This window comes from Dryobates pubescens, chromosome 7, assembly GCF_014839835.1.
Source record: "Dryobates pubescens isolate bDryPub1 chromosome 7, bDryPub1.pri, whole genome shotgun sequence".
Lineage (NCBI taxonomy): Eukaryota > Metazoa > Chordata > Aves > Piciformes > Picidae > Dryobates > Dryobates pubescens.
The window spans coordinates 4,213,439-4,230,144 of NC_071618.1; the positions used below are offsets into that span (position 1 = coordinate 4,213,439).

The 16,706-nt window shown below is 39.5% G+C and overlaps 1 protein-coding gene across 1 annotated transcript in view; it reads right to left on the bottom strand.

Moving 5' to 3' along the window:
* TGFBRAP1 (transforming growth factor beta receptor associated protein 1) overlaps nt 1-16,706 on the bottom strand; it is a 36,808-nt gene that overhangs the window by 5,664 nt on the left and 14,438 nt on the right. The window contains exons 4-8 of the mRNA XM_054162950.1: nt 16,475-16,629; nt 10,733-10,815; nt 3,278-3,619; nt 1,979-2,036; nt 535-678 (exon numbers count right to left, since the gene is read on the bottom strand). Coding sequence (XP_054018925.1) covers nt 535-678; nt 1,979-2,036; nt 3,278-3,619; nt 10,733-10,815; nt 16,475-16,629 — 782 coding nt within the window. The remainder of the gene's footprint in view (nt 1-534; nt 679-1,978; nt 2,037-3,277; nt 3,620-10,732; nt 10,816-16,474; nt 16,630-16,706) is intronic.

Genomic DNA, 16,706 nt, shown 5'->3' on the forward strand with positions numbered 1-16,706 from the left:
GTCTGCTACTGCATCAAGTATCCCATTTAACAGCATGGCACACTAATAGATGTTACAAAAATGGGTTGGAATTTTTTTTGAATTCTGGATTAGGTTAATTCATATAACAAAGATTTTGTCTTGAATGAAAGCTATTTATTCCATATCCTAGTATACACAGCTAACACACATCCCTGGAATCCTTCAGAGAAAGAAACAGCAGAAACAGTTAACCTATTAGATGATTTATTTAATGATCTGAAAATTACCATGCTTGATATGAAGAAAAGCAGAAGACATGCTGTATTTTTCATTGCACAGAATGATATAAACTTTGTTTATGACAAGAGGCAATTATTACTAGCATTTGTTAAGAAGGACTCAGAAGGATTGAGACATCTGGAAGTTTTCTTCTGCTGATCACACATATAAATGGCATTAAATATTCTGCAAAAATGGCCCAGGTAACTGTCAAGATGGAACAACATTAATGAACATCCAAACCCCACCACAGTGAAACACTGATGGTCTGTCAAAAGTAATCCAACCACAAACCTCTTCATTTTTCTGTAAAACCCATTCAGTGTATTTCCACACCAGATCTTGGTCTGAGCAGAACGTAAGGAAGTCTACTATATATTCATAGAGATCTGAACGTGTAGAATCTTCAATGTCTCCATCAACTATTTTCACCCATAACTGCAACAAAAAAAACCACCACAGAGATTAAAGCCCTTAAACCATGTACTAGCTCTTCCAACTCCAAATTTATGTGAGCTGCTCTAACAGTTAGTACTAGCCATTGGTAATAGTGGAATTAAAGAGAGTTCCTAGGAACACAAATTGTGATTGACCTCACTGGTTATTAAATTTAAACCATCATAGGCTTTTCTTGCACCTGTCACATTTGACTAATTCAGACCCCATATCACATGGGGTCTCATTCAGAGTGACTGGCTGAATACTTCAGGAGGAAGTACAATAATCACAAAGAAATCTTTAGATAGAAGTCTTTTTCTCCAATGCATGGGATACTGTTGCTGTGTTGTGAGTGCAAGAGTAAAAGCAAATGATAAAGAATTTAGAAGAAAACCTATTTTTTGCTCGTCTGTCATTTTGGCTGGAGAATGTTAAGTACCATGTGTGATTATCTTTGTATATGTTATAGTCAGAATTTAACAGGTGCTAACATCTGGAAGACCAGTTGTTCCTTGTTCCTTTAAACATCAATATCTTGCACATGACAAAAGCACATAATATTTTTGCTGTCCTTACTGCTTTTCTGCTCAGGAAGTTACCGTTTACACAACTGAGATGAATGCACGAACATACTCAAACAGCCACACGGTATGGTAAACAAATTATTGGATATGGTTTGAGACATACATACTATTTATTGATCAAGAATATATTCATTTTTCTAGACAAGGTTTTGCAGCCAGGTATACTAAAATTATTTAGTCTGCATTCTACAAACCACTGCTAGCCTTGGTGACATCAGGAAGTCAGTAGCCAGAGGGATTACTATCCCAGGTGAAACCCACAGATCTGACAGAACACCTTCACTATGCATCATCAGACAAGAATATAAACTCGTAGTTGATGCCAGTGTCTGACATAAGACTGTAATATAGCTTTGCTGTGTGTATACAGACTAATCAGCACATATGTCCAAGAAGTCCCTCAAACACCTTTCAAAGTGATCTCTTGATTATTTTGGTACTTCTGTCTTGTCTTCTAAGAGTACAAACCTTTCTTCTGGTACATAGTTACACTTTAAAAATAGCATACAAGTGTCTAAATAGAGTTGCCACCCTCAGTAAGCTCTTCAGGATTTTCAGATCTAGCACATTAATTTATCCAAGGAAGCTTTAGCATAAGTTTCTCTTATACACCACTAAATTTTTGAAGAGATAAACAGGCATCTCATATTTTTATCTCAAAGGTAAACCAGTGTTTTGAAATGGTTTACGGACAACACTAAAAGCTTTGCTCTAACCTGAAGTGCTGCAGCATCCTGACCATTGTAGTGATACAGGAGACCAAGGGCAAAATACCTGCATAAAAAGAAAATAATATTAAAATCACTGGATCTGTCCTACCAATTTCAAATCAAAACTTCAACATGCTTTTACTTAAAACTGTCTATCAGAAATTTGTTTTTGTGGGGCAGTAAAGAAAAACATGTCAGGCAAGGAAGAGCTTTGTACAGTGTCACCACAGAGGGTTTTGTGTGTACTGCAACACAAATACAGCTGAAATTCTGTAATGGCTGCTCTCATGAAACGATGTTCTACCCCTCATATTTACAGAGGTTTGTAGGCATGGTTTGCATGGCAAACAGGATTTAACAAAACACCTGAAATAGCTGAAAACTCCCCACCATTACAGGCTCCCCCTCACCACTGTAGTTACTACTGCTGTATCACCAAGTTTAAAGAAATTAAATCTAAGACACTCCTTACAACTGGAATTTGTAGTTTCCACATTTACTATCTAGTGTTTCCTGCTTAATGACAGTTAATTCCCCACCTGCTAGCACTGCCAAGTTGAAGTCTTTTACAGTCATCTTAAAGAACCTCCTTCTGGCAAATCAGTGGGAGCACAGAAAGTATACAGTTCAAAGGCAAAACCTCTTTCCCTGAACAAGCCACTACAATTTTAAAGCTGCTATCTGGTTAACAGACTCCACCTGATGTGATGCATGCTTTAAAGCATCTTTTCATTCTGTACTACTACTGTGTCCATTTAACTCTCACACTGTCAAGAGCACAAACAATTTCTTGATCTTTCTTTTCCTCCAGATTTGTACCAATCCTTTGTGTTGGCACACAAGCCCTTTCAGTGAAACTCTGTATTCACCAGCATAAGACAGAATACATTTCCTTTACCTCAGACAGTCAACTAGTATCTTTGCATCAACATTTTAAAATGTTGACAAGTCAGGTCAAATTGTCTTTTGGCTCTGAAGGTAGAATAGACCAAACCAGACCAGACCAGACGAGACCTTCAAGATCATCGTGTCCAACCTATCATCCAACACCACCCAATCAACCAAACCATGCAACCAATCACCCTATCAAGTCTCCTGAACACCTCCAGTGATGGTGACTCCACCACCCTCTCGGGCAGCCCATTCCAATGGGCAATCACTCTCTCTGTGTACAACTTCCTCCCAACCTCCAGCCTAAACAAAGAAACTACAAGAACTTGAACACATCATTCCAGAAGCCCACAGCATTTAACACAAATTTTCCTCTGGTCTCAAAGACACGATACACACAAAAAATCCACTCACTTTTTGTGTTTTTCCAGCCAGGCCGCACTGTCTGTTAGAAGACAGAAGTTCTCTGAAACTAGCAGGTCCAGCAGGCTTTCATGATTTGCCTCTGCATAGAGCTTGAGTAAAGCTGTGTCAATGTCTTCCTTGTAGCCATTTGCGACCTCAGTGCTGCGGACTTCATTCAAGTAACTCATGAGGAATCGTTTGCATTTTGTCATCTTCTCCTGGTCCCCCTGGGTGAGCTGGTTTAGGTCCGCATACTCATGAAGAGGGGGATGAGACCGTATAAATGAAGAGGAAGTAGGCAACAGGAAGGGGTAGAGAGAGATCAGCTCCCGGACATCAAGCTGGCCGCTTCTGCAATTACAGTGTCAAACTAGATGAAGCAAAAAGAAAGAAAAAGTATACATAGGCACAAAAAATAACATACTGAGAGTGTGTGCTCGCATATGCTTAGAGTCAGGCCACTAACAGGCTGTCAGTTTCTGCAAATACTGGAGAAAATACATTCAGAACAAATTTGGAATTTTTGGTTCTGCTGTTTCTCATCAGAATTTGTTTATAATTTTCTCTTCTAGATAGTGAAAGCTCTGAGAATTCAGAGACTGGCCAGTCTTTTGGACATCCAACAACTGTTTTGTGGCATATACAAAAATCCGCTGAATAGCCTCAGTGAAGTTCCTAGGACAGTCCTAGGAACTTGAAATCCTATAGACTTCATCCATACATTATAAGAGCTAATCATCTTAGGAGACGTAAGACTCTTTCAGGAAAGCCAAAAAGACTATGCAAGTATCATACTGTATAAAACAACAACTTCCTATACGAAAGTAAAGCTTTCAGAACATGTTTGGATGATGAAAACGTTTTCCCTAATCCTGAAATGTGCCAGATTCCTCCTTCATGGTTCCAAAACTGAACCATGGATACTGATTACGCATCCATCTAACCATTAGTAGTGCAAGGTAAGTGCCAAAGTCTTGGGTGTACATCTATGACAGATACTACGGAGTAACTTTCCACTTCGCATGTGAAGGGCATCTATATTATATCCAGGAGCAAGATGCAACACAGATATGCTACACAAACTATTTCTTTTTCAGCCTAGGTTGAAGAAATTCCTCAAGCATTTGAAGAATTCACATTGTGACACAAGACCAAAATGAGAAGATTTTCCATGTATGGCAAAAAAACGCCCTGATTTTCACAGCTAGAACAACTCTTCCTCCCAGGCCTTGCTTTAGAAAGCCATCATGAAAACAGGATCTGTATTTTATTTCACTCTCAAAATAATTTTTCAGAATTCATTTTTAACAATGAGCATTCCTGAAATGGAGGAGATACTGTTGCTAAGAAAATAAAAATCAATTGGTTGTTCTCTACAAGAAACTCTGGTTACTCTACTATTTTAGTTCTTGTCTATCCAGTCATCAGCAACCTCAAAAAGACTTCACAACCTTGACTGAAAGGAATTCCAGAAAGAAACAAGTCTTAACCCTAGGTGTATATTAAGATGCAGATTTCTCCAGATGAACACTGTAAAAGATCTTCACAAGCAGGCTGGGGTCAGAGTGGCTGGAGAGCTGCCAAACAGAGAGGGACCTGGGGGTGCTGATTGACAGCCGCCTAAACATGAGCCAGCAGTGTGCCCAGGTGGCCCAGAAGGCCAATGTCATCCTGGCCTGCATTAGGAATAGTGTGGCCAGCAGAAGCAGGGAAGTCATTGTGCCCCTGTACTCTACATTGGTTAGGCCACACCTTGAGTACTGTGTCCAGTTCTGGGCCCCTCAGTTTAAGAAGGACATCGAGACACTTGAACATGTCCAGAGAAGGGCAATGAGGCTGGGGAGAGGCCTTGAGCACAAGCCCTATGGGGAAAGGCTGAGGGAGCTGGGGTTGTTTAGCCTGGAGAGGAGGAGGCTCAGGGGTGACCTTATTGCCCTCTACAATTACCTGAAAGGTGGTTGTAGCCAGATAGGGGTTGGTCTCTTCTCCCAGGCAACCAGCACCAGAACAAGGGGACACAGTCTCAAGCTGCACCAGGGGAAGTTTAGGCTTGAGGTGAGGAGAAAGTTCTTCACCAAGCGAGTAATTTGTCATTGGAATGGGCTGCCCAGGGAGGTGGTGGAGTCACCGTCCCTGGAGGTGTTCAAGGGGAGATTGGACGTGGCACTTGGTGCCATGGTCTAGTCGTGAGGTCTGTGGTGACAGGTTGGACTTGATGATCCTCGAAGTCTCTTCCAACCTTAGTGATACTGTGAAGCAGACTCATCCCTTCCATACTACTGTAACTTAAGTAGAGGAGCATACCCTGCTTGCCAGAGACACAGTTCCAAAGCCATCTGGGAAATATGAACTAATGGGAAGTATTACCACAGCAACACCTACTTAGAACTTCTTTTAAAAAAAGTAAATCCTGTCCTTTGGGTCAAAAATCTACACAAGAATGATGTTCTGGGAAACAGCAGCAATAAGCAAACTCAAAAGCAGCAAGAAACCTGTTCCAGAACCTAGTGACAGCAAAGCATGGGAACAGCAACATGAGCAATAAAGGACCACAACAGAGAAAAATCTTCTCACAGCAAAGCTTCCCACGTTCAGAGGTTTGTATAGCAAGTTTTTCTGATTGGTACACAAAGCTCCTACTGCCTATGTCCCACCTCCATGATAGAAAGGCCAGCTTCTAACTCAAACTGTTCATGTCCACTTTGCAGGTTTCTGCAGCTGAAATTTCCTTTTAATCCTTATTTTCAGACTTGATATTTGGTTTTGAAATTTTTAGGATCTGCATTGTAACAGATTTCACAAGTAGATGAAGGCTTTTTTTAAAGGGGCCAAATAACCAAGAAATAGCAAGCTCTGTCAGTAGCATGACCTGATGGTTCAAAGAGCTTTTGGGTTTTCAGTATGAACTCGTTACAGTAAATCTAACAGCAGCACTGACTAGTCTAACTACTTGTGAAAGTCTAAGACTTGAAGGCCCCCAGATAAATACATTACAATACAAAATTAACCCTATTTAAAGAAAGAAACAGTTTATTTTTTCCCCTCCAAGGTTCTTCACTCATTGTTTTCAGAATGAAAGCCAACTCATAACTTGAGTAGCATCAACAGGCTATTCAAAATTGGTGCAGAAGCAAGGAGCTCTTAATTCACAGAAATTCAAATATAAACATTAGTTCATTTGCTGGCTATGATACCAAGTTATTTGGACATGGCCTAAGGTTGAGATGAAGACTATGACCACAGAGATGGAGGAAGAAGCTAAAAATAATATAATTTAACATACCACTTTTAATAAGTTGTTCTAAGACATTTTTGAACTTCTACAGCAGCTTCTTTTGTTTTACCATCCAGTTTTTCCTAGATGAGGAAGTAGTCAGCTAGTTCACCTCTAAACATCATGGATTACAGCCTTAATGACCATTAGTTTCCAAAAGGAAAATCAAAACCAGCTTCCAGCTCAGGCTAGTACAAACCCTGGGCTGTGAATGCTCATTGTTAAAAATGAATTCGGAGTGGCTCCCTTAAGCAGGATTGAGTCAAGCTCATGTTATGCAGTTTTGCTTTCCTCACAGCAATAAAGCAGCCTCCTTAAAAGCACAGTATGAACCAGAACAAACTACTTGAGAAAAATACCAAATGCTAAAGAATGACCTCACCTGCATGAATGGTTAACATTCATACTGGGGCTTATAGCTCTTGGGATCTGTGGAGTCTTGTGGCTCTTTTCACCACATTTAGAGGAAATGGTTTAGGAGCAGCTACAAAGGATTTCATCTCTCTTCAAAACATATACCCAAGTCTTTTGCTTCTAGCACCTCAGGTTTAGCACAATATTATTATTATTATGCAGCCTCTTAAATTTACAGATATCAGAGATGTCAAAGAAGCCTATATGATTTAGCTGTTTTGCCTAGATCCCATTGGCTGCAACAGAAATGTATATCCTTGAATCACATTTAGGATGCAAATCTCTCAATGATTTCTACTTCTTATGTCTCTAAGTACCAGCAATTTTTTAGCCTTTCCTGCACAGGAAAGCCTTTCCCAGACGAAAGAATACTGTAAAATTTAGAGTTAATGTTTTGTTTTATTAAAAATAGTAAAGTTTAGAAAGATTCCAGTTCAATATTCAGAAGTATCTGCAAACCAGAAGAACTCATCAGGAAAGCATTCCTCTTTAAAGTTTCAATATTTATAAGCTCTGAAGCATAAGCTATTACTGAATCTTCACAAGCTTACCCAACAAGGATTTTTGATGCGAGAAAATGAGACCTTAGTCCAGTATAATAATTTTCTCTCACAGCCTCTAACTAGCATATTTTCTGTGGAGCGAGACACTATCCCTTCAAATTTGGCCAGAAGCAGGCCCATGTCACACCAAAATCTTGGAGATACTGTGCCACTGTTTCACTGCTAAAACCACCCACGACTGAAGTTATTCCTGGCTAACACTAGCTGAAAAACACAGAACCTGGATTCCATAAGGAGATTTTTCAGTCACTAAAATACTCTAAATAGCCTATGTACAGCCAGTCAGAAGAAAAACACAAAAAACTTATCTTTGCTTGCTTCCCTCAGCAGACTTCAGCAATTCATGAACAACTGTGAATTGCTGTTCAGAAGTTGGTGTGCTTTCGAGTCGCAACTTTTAGAGGATGAAAACACCCTGGTATGCTGATTCAGCTTCTAAATTCATGCCTGGACAGCATGTTTTCTTGTGAAGCATGCTTCCTTCTATAGAGAAGCTCCCACAATCCTGTTCATTAAAGCTCCTTTGTCAGACGGATTGCTAGTTGCAATAGAGGCTGCATAACTTCGCTCCTTCCACATGGTGCTGGGGCTTCCCATAGGATGCATTTCCCCCTTTCCACTGCTTTTGAAAGATGCTTGGGCCACCACCAGCAAGGTGATGCCCCCAGATTAGACCCCACAGAAAGGGTAGAATAAAGTGCAAAGAAAAAAATAAATAAAATCAAAGTGTCATAGTTAAAACAGCTGCAAAGCTATACAAGTCTGGCTACCTAACCACACTTAGACAATGAATGCACTTTGTAACAGCCAATACAATCTCAACATGCTATTTTACCACAAGCAGGCTACACTGAAAAAACAGTCCCTTGGCAAGACACATAGAAGGGATTTGTGGTTATCTTGTAAAGGGTTCCTAACTATACACAGTTTGTAGAATAGAATAGAATAAACCAGGTTGGAAGAGACCTTCAAGATCATTGTGTCCAACCTATCATCCAACACCACCTAATCAACTAAACCATGCAACCAAGCACCCTATCAAGTCTCCTCCTGAACACCTCCAGTGACGGTGACTCCACCACCTCCTCGGGCAGCCCATTCCAATGGGCAATCACTCGGTGTAAAACTTCCTCTTAACCTCCAGCCTAAACCTCCCTTGGCACAGCCTGAGACTGTGTCCTCTTGTTCTGGTGCTGGTTGCCTGGGAGAAGAGACCAACCTCTGCCTGGCTACAACCTCCCTTCAGGTAGTTGTAGAGAGCAATAAGGTCACCTCTGAGTCTCCTCCAGGCTAAGCAACCCCAGCTCCCTCAGCCTCTCCTCGTAGGGCTTATGTTCCAAACCCCTCACCAACTTTGTTGCTCTTCTCTGGACTCATTCCAGCAAGTCAACCTCCTTCCTAAACTGAGGGGCCCAGAACTGGACACAGTACTCGAGGTGCGGCCTAACCAATGCAGTGTACAGGGACAGAATGACCTCCCTGCTCCTGCTGGCCACACTGTTCCTGATGCAGGCCAGGATGCCATTGGCCCTCTTGGCTGCCTGGGCACACTGCAGCCTCATGTTCAGCCTACCATCAACCAGCACCTCCAGGTCCCTCTCTGCCTGGCTGTTCTCCAGCCACTCTGACCCCAGCCTGTAGCTCTGCATGGGGTTGTTGTGGCCAATGTGCAGAACCCGGCACTTGGATGTGTTCAATCTCATGCCCTTGGACTCTGCCCATCTGTCCAGCCTGTCGAGGTCCCTCTGCAGAGCCTCTCTACCCTCCAGCAGATCAACTCCTGCCCCCAGCTTGGTGTCATCAGCAAATTTACTGATGATGGACTCAATGCCCTCATCCAGATCATCAATAAAGATGTTAAAGAGCATGGGGCCCAGCACTGATCCCTGGGGCACACTACTAGTGACTGGCTGCCAGCTGGATGTGGCACCATTCACCACCACTCTCTGGGCTCATCCCTCCAGCCAGTTCCTAACCCCTCGCAGTATGCTCCCATCCAAGCCATGGGCTGACATGTTTGTTGTGGGGGACAGTGTCAAAGGCCTTGCTGAAGTCCAGGTAGACTACATCCACAGGCCTCCCCACATCCACCAGTACTTCTGCTTCAGATACACAATAGCAGTGATTCAGTCTAGTGTCTGGATGATTACCTGGAAGATCGCAAGTTGCTCACTAGTGTCAGACATTACAAGGTGATACAGTAACTGGTTATGGCCAAAGCTTATTGCCACTAAATGCTGTTCAGGCCTGGTGAGCAGGAGGCAAAATGGCAAAGTCCCTCAGCAGTATTAACATTCCTGAAAGCTTTACTTTCCTTCATACATTTCCATAAACCCAAGGACAATTTTTTTCCTGTACTGTACACATTTACAATATACAGCAAATTGTCTAGCCTTAATCCTATTCTACAGACTCTAAACTGATTTAAATTTTTACGTGGTCAGCATGGATTACACTAACTCTGGACAGTGACCCACCACAGGATGAGGCACAGCTAACAGAAATTGAATTATCAGGTAAAACAAAGATAACAAGTAGCATTTTTTGAATGAAAGTGGACTACCAAGGTCAATTCGTAAACAAGTGAGTGCTGAAACAGCTACACTGGGAAAGTTAATATAGGCTTCAAGAACAAATAGTTTTGTCTTCTGGAAAAGTCCTACCAGAGCCAGTGTTAAATTCTGTATCAACATTTTCCAAAAAAACATCAGTTAAAATTATTGATGCAATTGCACTATGTTTAACACTACAGTTTTGTTAAAAGGCTTTTATTTTATTAAAAACCCCCACCAACCAACCAACAGAAAACCCCAAACCAAAGCAAACCAAACTAACAACACCCCCCTCCCAAACAAACCCACCCTAAAACTCAAAGCAAAAACAAACAACAGAACTGCAGGCAATGTTTATGCTGTGAAGTCACAGCACAGGCTCAGTAATAAAGCCTTGATCTTCATAGGCATAAAGTAAAAGAAGTCTCCACACATGCACATTACGGGATCACAGCCTGTTACTGTATTAGCACACCAAAAACACCCCTTTGGTTGTACAGCTGAATCAATGTTACTCTGTCCTCAACTCCAACACAACTATTTTATCACAGTGAATTCACATCTATATCCAAGAGCATTCAAGTGACTAAGTTTTCAAACCCCAAATCAGTAACTCATTATAAAAGAAGATAAATTAATAAGTATCTTGTCACACAATTACCTGAAGAGCTCTTTTGCTTCAAGGAACTGAAGCTGTGCGAACTGTATAAAACCTGCTTGCTGCAGAATTCGTTTGTACATTACCTATGAAAGAGAAGGGGGGGGGGGAAGCTTCATTATATTTGTAATGAGTTATGTAGTGGTAGTCACTAGTGCAATAATTCCTTGCCAAAAACACTCGACACGTGATCTTCAACCAGACCCTACAGGCAAAATAAAGCCTTGATCCTCTGCGTTTGAAACTGTATGTAGCTGAACACCCCGAGTCTGCTGTCCAAACTCAGTTTCTTACATACATGCTGTTCATGTGCACCTACTAAAAGCAAAGTAAATAAATAGCAAGTTTAAATCTTGTTCAAAAAATGACTTATCTGACATCAGACTGACCAGCCTCAAGCTTTTGCTCATGCTATTTGCAAATGTAAAAGCCAATGGTCTTTTTTTTTTTTCAAGTTGATCCAGCAGGTACAAAAAACTCGACCACACAGAGCCAACTTTCTCCCCACCTCACCTCCCTTCTGCAGCAATCTTGCTGCTGATTCTCACAGTCTCATTCCCAGATGGTGACATTATTTCTGACCTTCTGTCAGCTTGTTTTAGTTTTGTGTTATTTTTATTGTTAATAAAAATACTTCTAAAGCAGTTCAGCTTATCCAATGCGTAGTACATTATGCAATGTACATAAAAATACAGTTAAAAAGAGCTGCAAGAGTCAACATATGAAAAGCTACAATATTATGAAATTTTAAAACCATACCAAAAAAGCTATGTGTTTAACTTTCAAGGTCATAGATAGATAAGAAAATAAGGTTAAAAAAAAAAAAGGGGGGGGTTAAAAGAAGTTCAGTAGAGAAGGAACACTAACTATATGCCTAGCATTGAAAGTAATCTAAATGGTCAATTAGTCACCATGAGATTAAGTGACACCCTCATGCCCAGAATACTTCCAGTGACGAAAGAGAATTACTTAAAGCAAAGAACCTGACCTATGCTCTGCAATGCATTCCCTGCTTCTGCAACACTGATATTTTGGAAATGGCTCTAACTACATCAACATGTTCTCAGTTTTTCCCTTCACCTTTCAATGAACACAGCTTTCTAATGTTTAACAGTGTACATGCACGCTGTTATTATTATCAGACTCCCATTTCCAATGAAAATACCCAGAGAAACTGCAATACATAAGCAAGGTACTCCAGGCAGGAAGGGCTAGTGTCAGGCTGCAAGTAGGGGTAGACTTATATTCTAATTGGTGATTTTTCTCCTTGATTAAAGATTGTGGATTTACCAAGACAAAAGCCCATCTTTAGTCCGTTTAGTCTGAGTATGCTTTGTTAATGGATTATGTTCAGGAAATAAGTAATCTTGATCATTAGCAAGCCATTAAAACCTATTGATTGGTAAGGATGAAGGACTTCTCTGGTCTCTCCAGTGTTGGGGAGGGAAGGGGAAATAGAAAGAAACGCTTTCTGGCACACCTTTTCAGACAAATGTACCAACATGAAAGTAAACAAACAATACTTCTTGACATCACTATATGAATCAATGTTACTATGCTTTGCATCCAAGTGTATTAATTAAAAACACAGTTAACTAAAGCTAAAAGAGAATTTAATTACAATAATCAAGTAAAAATGCCTCAGGTAACTATGAAACACCAAAAATATTTTTGATTCACAAATTATGTTATTACATCAATAAACTGTAATCTGTGAACTGATGAATGCCCATCTGGCCAATATTTTTAAGGATGCTGTGACCATTTGAGGCTGTGCCTTTAAAGAAGGGGCACACTGGCTAAATGGTAAAGGATTTCAACTATCTGCATGTTGTTGGACCAGGAAAAAAAGGTCAAAATCCAGCCTCAGACCTTCCAGGCAGAGTTGAAATACAAACACTTCTCACTCTGCTAACTAGTATCGAAAGTAGGTTGTGGAGCGGTTCGTGGGTTTTTTGGGTTGGTTTTTTTTGTGTGTGTGTGTTTCTATTTTGTTTTGGTTTATTTTAAGTCCATTTTCAGTCTCTGCAATCCAGTGACCACTAATATTTACATATTTAGTGAATTAGTATGTTGGAATTAAGTTTGAATTGATCTACGTTAAAATACTGCTTTAATTGGAGACTTTAGTCTGTACAGCAATCTTTTCAACTAGAAGTTGAAAAAGAGCTTGTTGACAGTGTAAGTATAGGCCCAAATAATCACATTAATAATTAGATTTGAAATGATTAAGCTACACAAAGGATGAAGAATGTCTACAAACAGATGCTTTCCCAATGTTTTAAAGATGCAGTGATGGGATGGGGAATATCCACGTTGATTTTTAGCCAACACAATAAACACTAGACATTAAGATGCCCTGAGGTAAGGATTATGGAAGCAACAGACTAGACTGTGGAAAATTCAATACTCCCACTTTCTCACAAGTTTTCTAAAAAAGGCTAAACCTAGGCACCAACACCATAAAGCTAACTTTTTTTTAGGGTAGAAAAAACAAGATCTTGAGTTGCTCCAGAGCGGTTTCCCAGGATACGACACAAACTGCTTTTCAAAAGGTACAACCAGTAAAAATTTAACAGGTTGTTTATTTTCCTATCATACTAAAGAACCACCATGAGAGTTGATGTGGTTTACACAAATTCTGTATGTTATAAAAGTTACAAAACCCCATGAAATCAAGTTTGCATTCATTTGTACTTGAAAAAGCAGTATTAAAAAGAAAAAAAAAGATGACTGTTGAAGATGTGATAGGTGTAGGGAAGCCTTAATTCTATCAACACCTGGTCAGGTGTGGATGAAGTTAATGTGACTTTTAAAGCTAAAAAGAAATTAGGAAAAAAAAGAGAGATACCTATGTTAAGATGTATGTCAATCTAACCAAGGTCTTCACTACCATCAACCATGATTTCTGCAAACTTCATCTGTCCTGAAAAATTAAGTAGTATTCAGTCATTTCATGGTAGCATGGTAGAAAGGCCTTTGTATTCTTCTACCAAAAATCATATCCAGCAAAGACATTTCCTTGCAATATTTTTGCTTGGCTTTTCTTCACCGAGCAGTAATTCTTAATGCACAAAGACAAAGGAATTTTCATCTGATATGCCAAGAGAATTTGCAGTCTTCAGGGTCCATGGGTTAAATGACAAGTTAAGGCTACTAATGTATGATCTGCTTCTTTCCAGTAACTAAATATTGGTTGTACAACTAGTTATGAGAGTACGGTACAGTACTTCACTGTTTCAATCTCACTACCATACTGGATTACCAGCACATATGTTTATGCTGGTATAGTACTGCTGATGTAAAGAGAGAAGGCAATACACCTGTGAATGCACGCAACCACAGTGCAGTACTGAACTACAGAGAAGACCCCATGATGTTAAGAATTGTCCTACAATGCCATGAATTACTTCAATCCACACCTAAGATGTCAAGAGACACTGGAAACCACGGAAGCTAAAGCAGTATGTGTAAAAGATTGCTACATGTACCAGACAACTACCACTCTCTTCTGTATGGATAAATCATAGTGGCTGGATCAAGTATTGCCAAACATGTGCATTCCTTCTAACTGCTTATATAAAACAGTAAAATAAGGCCTTGAAAATGTCACTAATCAGTAAAGCTTACAAAACACATATCCTAAGATATCTATTAGAAGATACCTATTATCTTTTTAATGTCTAGTATCTCAGAATGTCCCTTGGATAGGAGTTAGAAAGGGGTGACTGCGATCAGTTAAAGCATGCCAAAGAAATGTAGCAAAGAATATACGTAAGGCATGTAATTTGGCTGAACCCCATCAGATTTATATTATGCAAGGCTACAGCACAAGTCTGATGTGCTTGCAACAAACCTATAGTGACAGCATTAAGTATCAGCAGCATGTTAGAAAGTAAGCTCAACACGCTACATTTCTAACTACAGATAAGCTCTGAAAATTTGGATTGATGTCTCAACAACTAAGCCAAGTTGAGTCATTATATTATGAGTCAGTGGGAAAATCCATCAATTTAAGCTGGTTAAAATCAGTTTGCAAATGCAGTCCAGAACTAGAACAGGCTGTTTGGCTTGCAAGTAATGTTGTCTGTTTATAGGTTGGACTTGATGATCTCGAAGGTCTTTTCCAATCTGGTTAATTCTGTATTCTGTTTTTCAACTGTAGCATTGACACAAAAGTAACTACACACCCTTAAAAACATGTTAAAATAGAAAGAACTTCCAAATTATAAATTCAGGAAGATGGAGTGAACATAAGACGTATTATCAGAAAGTAGCTCATCCTAAAACTAGAAAAATCCTAAATGCAAGAAAACTTTAGAGGAATGAGATTCTACCTCACAAGTTTTAGATAATGAAATGCAGTTCATCTTGTGGCACAACACAGAAAGACATCATCTCTCACAAAACTGACAAACTGGAAAGAAATGTAGAATCAGAGGTGCTCAACATGTGAATGAGGACATGGATTCTGTCCTCACAGCAGGATCTTACTTTGCTTCTTTAAACAGACTGCAAAGTTGGAAGTGAAGACGAAAAGCAAAGCAGACTGGAAGCTAAGCTCTATTTACCTAAATACTTTTCAGATTCAAGTACAAACAGAGGGTTGTACCTGAGCAAAAAGGATGGAAACACTTTTCCCTCAAGCTCTTACTTCCAGCTACCTGCCAGCAGTTCTTTCAATGCAAGACTTAAGGATCAAAATGAAAGTTGATTGCAAATTTCATTTAACCTAATGTCTGCCTTTCAAGTGTCTCGACCAAAATTTAAATGACAAAGAATTAGAATCTTCTTGAAATTAGAAAAACCCCAAACTGGACATACTGAATAATTTTTGACCACCACAATTCTGTAATTTCCACAATCATGTTCTAAACTTCACATTTTCCTTAACAAACCAGCAGCAACACAAGAGATACCTATTCTAATGGTAACTAAATGCCCCAAAATATGTTAATAAAAATTCAAACCATGAGATTTTCTGTAGGTTACAGATAAAATTTTGCTTTTATGAAAGAAAGAAAACAAGTCAAATATTAATTCTCCTACTTGGAGAGCAAAGATTTCATGCTACTTTTTGCAAGTTTCACTCTCTAAATAACAAATACAGTAGAATGTGTATTGCAATAGAAACCAGATGTAGAAGGAAGTAAGTACAAATCTTAAATCAACACTCTGTAATCAAAGAGTGATGAAGATTCTTTACCACACAACAATCTTAAATACTCAGTAACAGACTAGTACAAGTACTACTTGAATGACTTTGAAGTAGGATCTATTTGGTTTAGATTCCCCATCACTTTACTTCACAGCTGTACTAGTTTGGAGTTTAGGATATAGTGACAATATCCAATAAAAAAGGTAAAACCTTTAAAAAAAAAAAAATCTGATTTGAAAAAAAGGACACTTTTTAAAAGAGCAAATAATAGCCAGACATAGTACTAAGGAAGCATCACAGTGGATTTTCTATCACTAGGTTTTCAGTTTTGTTCTAAATTTTTTCAAGTCACACACTTCACAATAAACCAGCACCAAAGACCCAGCAGAATAACAGCACTGAACACTGCTAATGTCACAGCCCTTACGTGCAGAAGCCAATGCAGCAGCACATTTATTTCCTCAGACTGAAGCCATAAAAGGTATCAGATTTTGCTTTAAAGTAAGTCTCTTTAATCACTTGACTACTGGTACACATAGACCCAGCGTAAAAATTGTATTTTCACGAAAATTGAAAGAAGGACAGACCTGAAATTTCTCTTTTGGAATATTCCTTCGAGCTCCTTTTGCTAGAACAAGGGCTTCTTCCACTCTGTGGCTAGCTAGAAGATCCTGAATCTGTTTTTCCAAGGGTAATGGCACCAAGATATACACACCCTTATTGGTAGCAACAATCACCTTTCCTGGACAGAGCAAACAGACATGTTCAATTTACATTCTCTACAGATAACCCACACATTTCAGAAATAAGCTTTAAGAT